Consider the following 12384-nt stretch of genomic DNA (forward strand, 5'->3'; position numbering starts at 1 on the left):
ATGTGGAAGCCTAGAGGGAGACCATATCGTGGCGCTACTAATATCATTTCCTCAACAAAAGCATCCTGTTTCGAATATCAAACATCCGGATACTAACTTTTAAAAAAAATCTTCTGTGCATGGTCATGTATTGTAGCTCTTTTTATTTCGGTTCTATAAGTGTTGAGATTGGATCTGTTTCTTGTTTGGGGATACTCCTCCACTTTTGTTTCTAGTTTTGTTCTATTTGATTCTCATTACTGTGAGAAAATGAGCCTGAAATTACCTAGTTTTGTTAATGCCTCCTATAAAATAATTCGGCCATATTTTCATTCCAATTTAGTGGGACACTCCTGAACTTTTCGAACATTATCTTTTGGCCTGACTTGATGTTTTTGCGCATATATTCCTCACTCCTTAGGCTTTATTCGTTATTTACCCATTTTAAACTGGTTTGGGGGCATGTTGTATTATTTGAACAATTCTAGTTGTCTCCACCTCTGGGTAATAGGTGTTGACTTGTGTATTTTGTAGTGAATGCTTCCAGGAAATGAGCTGGTATTAACAATTTGTATTTCAACCCCCCTTTTCCTATGTTAAAACCATAGAATCTTAGAATCCTATAGAATTTTACAGTGCCGAAGGAGGCCATTTGGCCCATCGAGTCTGCTCCAACTCTCTGAAAAGGCACCTTATCCATCCCATCCAACCTATCCTCGTACATTTACCATGGCTAATCCACTCGCCTACATATTATGGGACACTAAGGGGCAATTTAGCACGGCCAATCCACCTAACCCACACATCTTTGGAGTGTGGGAGGAAACCAGAGCACCCGGATGCAACCCATGCAGACACAGAGAAGGTGCAAACTCCACACAGTCAGTCACCCAAGGCCGGAATTGAACCTGGGTCGCTAACCGCTTGTGCTGCCCCATGGAAACCGAGTTCTTGCTGGACACCTTGGTTCAAAGTCTCAACAACAGCAATGATAAAAGTGGAAATGCTCAGCCAGTCTGGCAGCGTTTGTGTAGGGACAGTAACTGAGTGAACAGAGAACCGTGTATGTGTTCCCTATCCCTGGCTCCACACTGCTCATCAGGTCTGACAACACCTGTGGAGAGAGAATAGAGCCAAGGATTTGAGTCTGGATGACCCGTTGTCAGATCTAACGAAGGGTCATCCAGATTGGAAACGTTGGCTCTATTCTCTCTCCTCAGATCCTGTCAGACCTGCTGAGATTTTCGAGCCTTTTCTGTTTTTGTTTCGGATTCCAGTATCCGCAGTATTTTGCATTTATCCACACTGCTTATGTTTAGTTATATTCTACTGCAATTGTGCAAAACAGTTCTTATCTGAATGGATTTGGGGAAATAAAATGCACACGAGCTGTTTGCAGAAACACCTGGTGGAACATGAGTTGCCTTCTGATGTTGTGGGGCCTGATGGAGTAGATTCTTGTGGTTTTTTAGCTTTCTGCATTATGGCGGAACACTGATCTTTGAGATCAGTGGGTTTGTCTCGTTCGAACTCTCACCTTGAGTGGATGTTGGTCTTAAATCAATCCGGGAAAGTGATTTTAAAACATTTTGACTTTTGAATCACTGGCTAAGGTTGTAATGGTATTAAACACATGGGAGAAATTTCACAAACAAGGATAAAATAAGCTCACTTGCTTTCATTATTGAAGCAAAAATTGTTCCTTATTCTTGTGATATGTTGAGTATACTATAAACTGGAAAGGCCAACCGTAAATTGAGGACTGAAGGAAAGTAATCAATGTGGCTGTCATCTCCGTGAGGTAGGCATGATGGAGCAGCTGGTCTCGTCAATTTTGTATGTTTGTAAAAAATGTAATTGAATTTTAAATCCAGTGGATTTATTTCCATGGCGATTGTAACAATTTTAAAATTACATCTTTCCGAGGAGGGGGTCATGTGACACGGGTGCGGGAATAGCTCTGGAGCTACTCTGCTGGAAATCCTTTCATTTATCGTGCTCATATGGCCCAATGGGGTGGCAAGGTGGCACAATGGTTAGCACTGCTGCCTCAGCACCAGGGACCCGGGTTCGATTCCCTGCTTGGGTCACTGTCTGTGTGGAGTTTGCATGTTCTCCCCGTGACTGCGCGGGTTTCCTCTGGGTGCTCCGGTTTCCTCCCACAGTCTGAAGGATGTGCTGGTTAGGTGCTTCGACCTGAAGAGGTGCTGGAGTGTGGCGACTAGGGGAATTTCACAATAATGTTATTGCAATTAGGCACAAGCCTTACTTGTGACTAATAAATAAACTTCCTACAACTCACACTCAGTTAAATCCGGAGCGAAAACTCCATGTTATGTCCCAGGAGGATTTTTGATTATGCATTGGCTGTGCTAAATTCTCCCTCGGTGTACCCGAACAGGCGCCGCAGTGTGGCGACTAGGGGATTTTCATTGCAGTGTTAATGTAAGCCTACTTGTGACACTAATAAATAAACTTTAAACTCTGCTGATAGAATGCTAAGAAAACCAATGAAAGAAAGATCAGCCTGAGGCAACTGGAGAGGAATTGATTCTTTAACACGGAGACTGAGTCAGCTCTTGACACGACGCTTTCAAAGGCGTCACAACTGATGACTAATATAAAAGTCTTTGATGAGAAACTGGGTCTATTAGTGCAAAATATCAGTGCTTGTGCTATCGAGCTGCAGAATACTGGCAAAAGACTTGACTAAGTTGAGGAGAGAATTTTTACTGAGGAAACAGGGTTGTGAATCTGGATAAAAGCTTTGACAAAGGGTCATCTGGACTCAACGTCAGCTCTTTTCTCTCCTTACAGATGCTGCCAGACCTGCTGAGAATTTCCAGCATTTTCTCTTTTGGTTGTGAATCTGTGGAATTCCCTGCCCAGTGAAGCAGTTGAGACTACCTCATTTAATGTTTTTAAGGCATGGATAGATAAATTTTTGAACAGTAAAGGAATTGAAGGTTATGATGAGCGGGCGGGTAAGTGGAGCTGAGTCCACAAAAAGATCAGCCGTGATCTTATTGAATGACGGAGCAGGCTCGAGGGGCCAGATGGCCTACTCCTGCTCCTAGTTGTTAAAACACAACTTCCTTGCTGGATGGCCGTTTACAGTGCATCGAAAACAGCTCCCCCCCCCCCCCCCCCCCCCCACCCCCATATTCTTTGATCTCCTTCACCTTCAGTGCTATATCTAACTGCTTCTTGAAAACATTCAATGTTTTGGCCTCAACTGCTTTCTGTAGTAGTGAATTCCATTGGCTAACCACTGAGTGAAGAAATTTCTCCTATTTCTGTCCTAAACTGTCTACCCTGTATCCTCAGACTGTGACCCCTGGTTCTGGATATCCTCACCATTGGGAACGTACTTCTTGCATCTACCCTGTCTAGTCCTGTTAGAATTTTATGGGTTTCTGAGATCTCCCTCGTTCTTCTGAACTCCCAGCGAATACAATCCTAACCAACTCAATCTCTCCTCATACGTTAGTCCTGCCATCCCAGGAATCAGTCTGGTAAATCTTCTCTGCATTCACAATGTCAAAACAGCTAGATGATTTAGAGAATCAAGGCCAGAGGAAAAATGTTTGGTTTACCAGGAGCTGAGGGTAAGCTCCTGGCTAACCTCTGAGATCTAGCTACACTTTCTCAACATACACGTGAGCGCTGGTTGCATGAAAATGGAAAAGGCTTACTTGCTCTGAGGCCCAGGGACAACCAATGGCCCCGGCCAATAATTATGCATTTCTACAACATCAAAGATTGCCAAAAAGTGATAGAGGCAGCCAGACTTGGTGGGGCCTCATCTACGATGGATCGGAGGTCTCTTTCTGTCAAGATGTTTTGGTGGTGATACAACAGAGACGCAAGGGTTTTGAGGAAGTTAGATGGCAACTGAAGGCCATCAGAGCACAGAGTGCCATACTGAGGGTGACATTCAACAACTCCAAAAACATTCAATGTCCTGCCTAAAGCCATGGCTTTTGTGAACTCCATGGGAAGCAATGATTTGGGTCCCTCAGCTGAATGACATCATTAACAGATTGCAGTTGACGTAAAGTTTGGACTTTTTTTGTACTTGCCATTCTGACAGGGATGGTCTAGTAACCAGGTCTCCAGAGCACTGCAGTGCATGTTATTGTACTTAAATGCGGGGACTTGTACATAACTTTGAATAATATTCTTCAGCGTGTTTTTTTTCTAGTCAGGGAATGTTCTTTGCCGGTTGTACGACACTAGGGTTGTATGAGATTTTTTTATTATACTTAGTACAGATTATCTGTCTCCCTCGTGTTAAATAGGAGTGGCACCACTGCTGAGAGACAAATATGTGACTTCAGTCTTAATAGGCGAGTTTAGATTACAGACATGGCACCTTTGTTCTCTTTTTCCTTATAAGAAGCTCTCTGTTATAAATATGGAACATATGTTTGTTTAGTCCAACGAGGCTTCACATGCGTTGAGGAAAACTCCCTTAGAATTAACTGTTTGTTTTGTATAATATAGTTCTTGTGTGTTTTTGTTTTGGGTTTAGAGAATCATTTGTAAAGGCACAGACAAGTTTAATTTGTTAGAAAACAATTGTATAATTTGTTGCTGGCGCTGCTTGTGGGACTAGGGACGAAGGAGGCGAGTTTTGGTGCACACCTGAGCAGGAGGGGAAAGTGGAGTCAAAGGGTGGCACAGTGGTTAGCGCTGCTGCCTCCCAGCGCCAGGGACCCGGGTTCCATTCAGGCCTTGGGTGATTGTGTGGAGTTTGCACTTTCTGTCCGTGTCTGTGTGGGTTTTGTCCAGGTGCTCCGCTTTCCCCTCTCACTCCAAATATGTGCAGGTTAGGTGGATTTGCCATGGTAAATTGCCCCTTAGTGTCCCAAGATGTTTGGGTTAGGGGGATTAGTGGGGTGAGTATGTGCAGTTATGGGGATAGGGCCTGGATAAGAGATTCTGGAGAGTCAGTGCAGACTTTGGGCCGAATAGCCGCCTTTTGCACTGTAGGGATTCTATGATTTGAAGCAAGACAGTCATGTCAGTCTCTTAGAGCTGCAAATATCTATTTAATTTTAATAGGCAAAAATCCAGAAAGTTGTGTCTCCTAAAGTGCAGTCTCGCTTTTAAATATAGATCTGAAATTACTGTCTAAAATACTGGCTTTGCGTTGGGAAAACATTCTTCCTTTAATTATCCAGACTGATCCGACTGAGTTTAGAAAAGGCTGTAATTCATGTAACAATGGCAGGAGATTATTAAATATCATTCCTGTTTCTCAAAAAAACGGGCAATAGACAGCCTGGTGCTTTCACTGGACACAAAGCATTTGATTGGGAGGAGTGAAACTATTTATTTTATACATCAGATAAATTTGTATATGTGGGGAAGGGCGGTATTTTATTAAATGGACACAGGTGCTTTATAAAAACCCACTTGCAGCAGTTCTCACTAATAGTTATGGATCTAATAATTTCAGTCTTCAGCAGGGGACCGGACAGGGTTGCCCTGTATCCCTGTTGTTGTTTACGATAGTTATCGAGCCCTTCGCTGAGGCAATTAGACAGAACTCTTCAGTGTTTGGTTAGTGGCTAAAGCAGCATAAGATTATGTTGTACGTTGATGGGTGTTACTATTTTAGTCTAGGCCTGAAATTTCTGTTCCTGCTTTATTGACGTCAGTTGGTTTGGCTCCTTGGATTATAAAATAAATATTGCCAAGTCTGAGGCTGCGACTTCCTCATTAGGAAGGCGGAGATGGCAGCCCCCTCCCCTTGCTCCCTTCTCCTTCAGGTGGTTATCTTCAGGTTTTACCACGGTGGCAGTGGTTAGCGCTGCTGCCTCATGGTGCCAGAGACCCGGGTTCGATTCCCGGCTTGGGTTCTCACCGTGTCTGCGTGGGTTTCCTCCGGGTGCTTCAGTTTCCTCCCACAGTCTGAAAGATGTGCTGGTTAGGTGGCTTGGCCGTGCTAAATTCTCCCTCCGTGTTACCTGAACAGGCGCCGGAGTGTGGCGACTAGCGGATTTTCAGATTTTCATTGCAGTGTTACTGTAGGTCTTACTTGTGACTAATAAATAAACTTTAACTTTTTTATTTAGGTATTTTTATTAGCCCCCCCCCCCCCCTCATTCTGACAGCTGTACAAGGCAAACTCCCCATTATTTGGATCTATAACGTGGGATCTACATCGCCGGACCTTTTTACCTGTACCATGGCTGGGCAGGACCCTTTCTGCTCAGGTCCTGAAGGAAATCAATGGGGTGTTTAACTCCTTTATACGGAACAAAAAGAAACTCTGCTTAAAACTAACCAAATTGCAACTTCTGAGTTCAAAAGGGGGCCTTGGGAGGGGATCATGTGATGAGAGTGCAGAAACTGCTGTGTTTCCGTCAGCTCTGGTGGTAATCACGGTGGCAGTGGGGGATTATGTTTTGGTGCTCGCCTGAGCGTGGTGAGAGAATCAGCATTTTTCTATACCTGTGTTGATTTCCTATATTCTCATTGGCTGAATACGCAATGGCAGTAACTACTTTGAATATCCGGGAATGTAAGTTACGTGGCTCTAGTATCCTGTAAGCAGAGGCGTGCACCATTATGCCACATGCTCACGGCTTTATCCTGTTTTCTCGCGATCTTTGAAACATCCTTTTTTATTCATTTGTGGGACATGGGCGTCGCTGGCTGGCCAGCATTTATTGCCCATCCCTAGTTGCCCTTGAGGGGGTAGTTGAGAGTCAACATTGTGTCTTTAGAAGTGCCATTTAAAATGAATAAACCAAACCAACTGCGTTGGGATTCCCTTGTTTCTTTATGTATATGTGGAGAAATGATTACGCTGCACTGTACCAACCCTTGAGGGTTTGTTGTGTTTGTAAAAAGGGCGAAGAATCTTCAATAAAAATATATTTTTTAAAAAAAGGGGCCTTGGGGTGCTGAGAATAAAATTATATCAGCTAGCCTCTCCTGAGATTTGTATGCGAATGGATAAGACTTAGATGCTTCTTAGACTGAATATTCTTCAAATTTTTTTTGTTTCTTAGAGATTTTAAGACAGTACTAGACAACTGTGAGAATCAGTAATACTCTGAGGGCAGATACAAGGCAACACTGATTTCCCTCCAGGTCTTGGACTGTGGCTTTGGCATTTGGAATGATCGGGGACACTCGAGACTTGTGGATCTGTTTAGAGGGGTCTCCTTATCTTTTGAACAACTGTGCTAGCAATATATCCCCAAATGTTCACTTTTTTTTTTAGATACTTACAACCTGGAGAGACTTTATTAATAAAACAACTTTGCATCGTAATGCCAGCCCTTGTAGAAAAACATTGCTGTTCACAGAACCAAAGTGATTATTTCAGTCAGATTTATGTTCTAGATCCAATATGAATATGCGAAAGGTACTGCGGATTTGGAAAAGGGTGAATCTTGATAGAGAATGTCAATTTGTAATCGGGGCCAATACTCGCTGTTCGGTCTTGTGTCAAAATAAAAAACTATTGGCCAAGTATAATTTAAGGAGCTGGAAAAAAAAATATTTGCTATGACCTTGGAGTTCTGTTTTTGTTTGAGGTTCCAGCTAAACATATAATTGATGTCAATGAGAAGAGGTTGTATAATCTAACATTTGCAGCATGGAAAATTACTTTACATTCTTGGATCAATGACAAGTCACCTTCTGTATACAATTGGCACAAAATTATTATGCCGTGTACCCCAATGGAATTTCTAACTTGTATACTTTGATCAAAGTTGGACTCATTCCAAAAAGTATGGGCTCCTATCTTAAAAACAGGTTCCATAGTGTCAGATTTACTTCTACAAGGCTTTCTGTAGGACATGCTGTACTGTCCCTAATATTATAGGTGAGGGTGTGTGCCCCTTCTCCCTCTTTTTGTATTTTGTTCCTTTTCTCTCCATCCTTTAATGTTGAGGCTAGCTGAACCGACTGTGCACGGTGACACAGTGGTTAGCACTGCTGCCTCACAGCACCAGGGACCCGGGTTCAATTCCAGCCGTGGGTCACTGTCTGTGTGGCGTTTGCATATCTTCCCTGTGTCTGCGTGGGTTCCCTCCCACAGTCCAGAGATGTGTGGGTTAGGTTGATTGGCCATGTTAAATTGCCCCTTAGTGTCGGGGGATTAGGAGGGTAAATACGTGGGGTTACGGGGATAGGGCCTGGATAGGATTGTTGTTGGAGCAGAATCTATGTCCAAATCGCCGCCTCCTGCATTGTGGATTCTATACGGTGAAATGTTTGTACTCTACCTGTTTTATGGATGCGTTGTGTTTACAAAGAAAAGAAAAAAGCTCATTTACAAAAAGGAATTACATTTTCCCCTAAAAAGAAAGATGGATGCTGAGGGGGCAGCAATTGTCTGAAACTTTATCCGAATGGTCATCTTTGGTTTGGTGATTGTTTCTGATGTTTTCCTGTGGCATTTATACATTAATATAAATAAGAGAAATGGGTAGGAGTTAGCCCTGGAGGAAGGACTGCCCCTTTATTGGGCTGGTGTTGTGAAGTAAATCTCCAGTTTTTAAAATTCTTTCATGATGTGTGGGCATCACTGGCAAGGCCAGTATTTGAAATTAAGGAGCAAAAGGAGTAGCCGTCTAGACCATTTCAGAGGGCAGTTAAGAGATAACCACATTGCTGTGGCTCTGGAGTCACATGTAGGCCAGACCGGGTAAGGACGGCAGATTTCCTTCCCTAAAGGACATTAGTGAACCAAACAGATTTTTATGGCGATCTCTGGTATCTGGTGTGGTTGCCGCTACTGAGACCAGTTTTCAATTCCAGATTTATTAATTGAATTTAAATTCCAGCAGCTGCCTTGACGGGACTTGAATCCGTGACCCGCAGAGCATTAGTCTGGAATACTAGTCCAGTGACATTGCCACTACACCGCCACTTCCACACAGCCGCCCCCTCTGCGCCTACCCACTTTGCTCAAAAGAATGGCTATGCCTGATTGTTACGTTTTAATTTTCAGGATAAGTTAGAAGAACATCATTCGGAGAATTATAAACGGATTACTATGCTACAGGATGAGCTTGCTGAGACCACAGCAATTAAAGACCAGCTGCAGAAATACATCCGAGAACTCGAACAGGCGAATGATGACTTGGAGCGGGCGAAAAGGTGAGCATTGGGATTGCATTCTGAATGGTGCAATACAATGAGCAACAGCATTCAAAAATATAAAAACACACCAGAGCACACATAAATAAGAGTAGACCAGCCTTTGGAGCTGCTCTTCCAGTTAATAAGATCATAGATCATCTTCCCCAGCTATGGCTTCCCATTGCGTAGTTTTTTATTTGTATAAAAGTTGCCTTTGTGTGAAATGTAATGTAAAAAGGGTGGGACATTTAACCGATAAGAGGTACATGTGCAAATTCTCATGGCAAATTAAATGATTTGACTTTTGATTTGATTTATTGTCACATGTATTAACATAGTGAAAAGTATTGTTTCTTGCGCGTTATACAGACAAAACATTTCCATTCATAGAGAAGGAAAGGAGAGAGTGCAGAGTGCAGTGTTACAGTCATAGCTAGGGTGTAGAGAAAGATCAACTTAATGCAAGGTAAGTCCATTCAAAAGTCTGACAGCAGCAGGGAAGAAGTTGTTCTAGAGTCGGTTGGTACGTGACCTCAGACTTCTGTATCTTTTTCCTGACGGAAGAAGGTGGAAAAGAGAATGTCCGGGGTGCGTGGGGTCATTAATTATGCTGGCTGCTTTTCCGAGGCAGCGGGAAGTATAGACAGAGTCGATGGATGGGAGGCTGGTTTGTGTGATGGATTGGGCTACATTCACGACTGTTTGCAGTTCCTTGTGGTCTTGGGCAGAGCAGGAGCCATACCAAGCTGTGATACAACCAGAAATGTTTTATTTGGTGCATCTGTAAAAATGAGTTAGAAATACAAATTTTACAAATATATGGGGCCCGATTCTCTGACCCCTTCACACCGCTGGCAGGAATCTCGATGTTCCAGTGAATGGGGCATCGGCCAAAAATTGGGATTCCCAACGGGCGGGGGGGTGGTTCTTCGGATTCACCTGACCCATCCCACCGATTGGGTTCCCACTCAGAGCAGGTGGCAACCTGACAATTATGCAAACCTACTAATTTGAATGCCTCGGGTCACTGTCTGTGTGGAGTCTGCACATTCTCCCCGTGTCTGCATGGGTTTCCTCCAGGTGCTCCGGTTTCTTCCCACACCAAAAAGATGTGTAGGTTAGGGTGATTGTCCATGCTAAATTGTCCCTTAGTGTCCCAAGATGTGTAGATTAGGGGGGCTAGTGAGGTAAATGTGTGGGTTTGCGGGAGGTGGGTCTGGGTAAGAGTCGGTGCAGACTTGATGGGCTGAATGGCCTCCTTCTCTGCTGTAGGGATTCTGTGAAAGGCCTTAGTGCTGGTGTTACACTTTGCAACCTGGATTCACTGAACAATGTACGCTTTACACGCGCACACTGTCTGGAGCTGTGGAAGTGATGGTAGAGACTCCAAGGTTCTTACACTGCATGGCTGACCAGGACCCTTCCTACTGCCTGCCACTGGCAGGTGATGGAAGAATTTACAGGTCGGCACTCAACCTACTTGGCTGTATTGTGAACGTACTTTCCTTGGTCATCAAGTCCTGCAGTGGGGCTTGAATGTGGAGCTGAGAGTTAGTGATGCAGCCCATTGTGCCACAAGACCGCAGAAGAATTTAATAACCCAAAGGCAAGGCGGCCCAAATGCAAATTGGAAATCCAGCAAACTGGAAGAATTGTAATATTTTTTAAGAAAGACATGAATGCAAGGAAAATATCAAGATGAGTGGCGTATGAACAAATCAAAAGCTGACAGTCAAAGCTTTTATAAATTATTGAAGAGGAATTTGAGAAATGAAACTATAATTGGATAGTGAGAATATAGCAGCCTTGTTAATGAATACACTTGTATCAGATTTGCAGTGGAGAAAGAGGAGAAAATAACGTCGGTACAAAGGAATCTTTTAACTAAAAGCCCTGGGAAGAACTTGTGTGTAATTATTATTTTGAAGAAATGATGAAACACTAGAGTGGAGTGTCTGGAACCGAGTGGGCTTCATTGTTGGTTATTAATGGAAATGGGTGGGAAATGACAGATGCAATGTTCATGATTTTCCAAAGCACCTTGGGATTTGGGAACTGTCCTTTTTTGGATTGGAAAATTGTAAATGTCATTCATTGTTTAAGACGAGGGGCTGGAAAATAAGGTAGCTATGGACCCATCATTTCAATATCAATTGTAGGAAAGTTGCTGAAATGTATCATTAGGGGGACAGTCTTGGCATTTGAACAAGTGAATGGGGGAGAATCAGTGTGGGTATGTGAAGGGTAGGTTCTACCTGTGTATAACGATGCTGCGTACATGCTGCTTCTATTATTGTCCATGGACACCCGTGCAGACAAAGGATAAAAGCAAATTACTGGGGATGCTGGAATCTGAAACCAAAAGAGAAAATGCTGGAAAATCTCAGCAGGTCTGGCAGCATCTGTAAGGAAGGCTTTGACAAAGGGTCATCTGGACTCAAAACGTCAGCTCTTTTCTCTCTCAGATGCTGCCAGACCTGCTGAGATTTTCCAGCATTTTCTCTTTTGGCTTGCAGACAAAGAACTCTTTACCCTGAGTTGTGAAATGGCAATTGTAATTGGCCACTTCTGTGCATTCTAGGGTCTGCCGATACGATCTTCAGGCCATACACTTTAGGCAGTTTATGAACTCAATGCCCTCTGACACACACAGGATCAATTTTGCCTGTTATTCTCGACCACCCAGAGGGTGGTTGTAGAGGGTTGTTTTTCAAACTGGAGGCCTGTGACCAGCGGGGTGCCTCAGGGATCAGTGCTGGGCCCACTGTTATTTGTCATTTATATTAATGATTTGGATGAGAATATAGGAGGCATGGTTAGTAAGTTTGCAGATGACACCAAGATTGGTGGCATAGTGGACAATGAAGAAAGTTATCTCCAATTGCAACGGGATCTTGATCAATTGGGCCAGTGGGCTGACGAATGGCAGATGGAGTTTAATTTAGACAAATGCGAGGTGATGCATTTTGGTAGATTGAACCAGGGCAGGACTTACTCAATTAATGGTAGGGCGTTGGGGAGAGTTACAGAACAAAGAGATCTAGGGGTACATGTTCATAGCTCCTTGAAAGTGGAGTCACAGGTGGACACAGTTGGGAAGAAGGCATTCGGCATGCTTGGTTTCATTGGTCAGAACATTGAATACAGGAGTTGGGATGTCTTGTTGAAGTTGTACCAGACATTGGTAAGGCCACACTTGGAATGCTGTGTGCAATTCTGGTCACCCTATTATAGAAAGGATATTATTAAACTAGAAAGAGTGCAGAAAAGATTTACTAGGCTGCTATCGGGACT

The 12384-nt window shown here is 43.4% G+C and overlaps 1 protein-coding gene across 2 annotated transcripts in view; it reads left to right on the top strand.

Annotated features, from left to right (window-relative positions):
- The window catches only part of nde1 (nudE neurodevelopment protein 1), a 47317-nt gene that overhangs the window by 17378 nt on the left and 17555 nt on the right, over positions 1-12384 (top strand). For both annotated transcript variants that reach the window (XM_078240905.1, XM_078240906.1), the window contains exon 4: positions 8960-9108. In XM_078240905.1, coding sequence (XP_078097031.1) covers positions 8960-9108 — 149 coding nt within the window. The remainder of the gene's footprint in view (positions 1-8959; positions 9109-12384) is intronic.

The sequence above is a fragment of the Mustelus asterias genome, chromosome 23 (genome assembly GCF_964213995.1).
Source record: "Mustelus asterias chromosome 23, sMusAst1.hap1.1, whole genome shotgun sequence".
Taxonomy (NCBI): domain Eukaryota; kingdom Metazoa; phylum Chordata; class Chondrichthyes; order Carcharhiniformes; family Triakidae; genus Mustelus; species Mustelus asterias.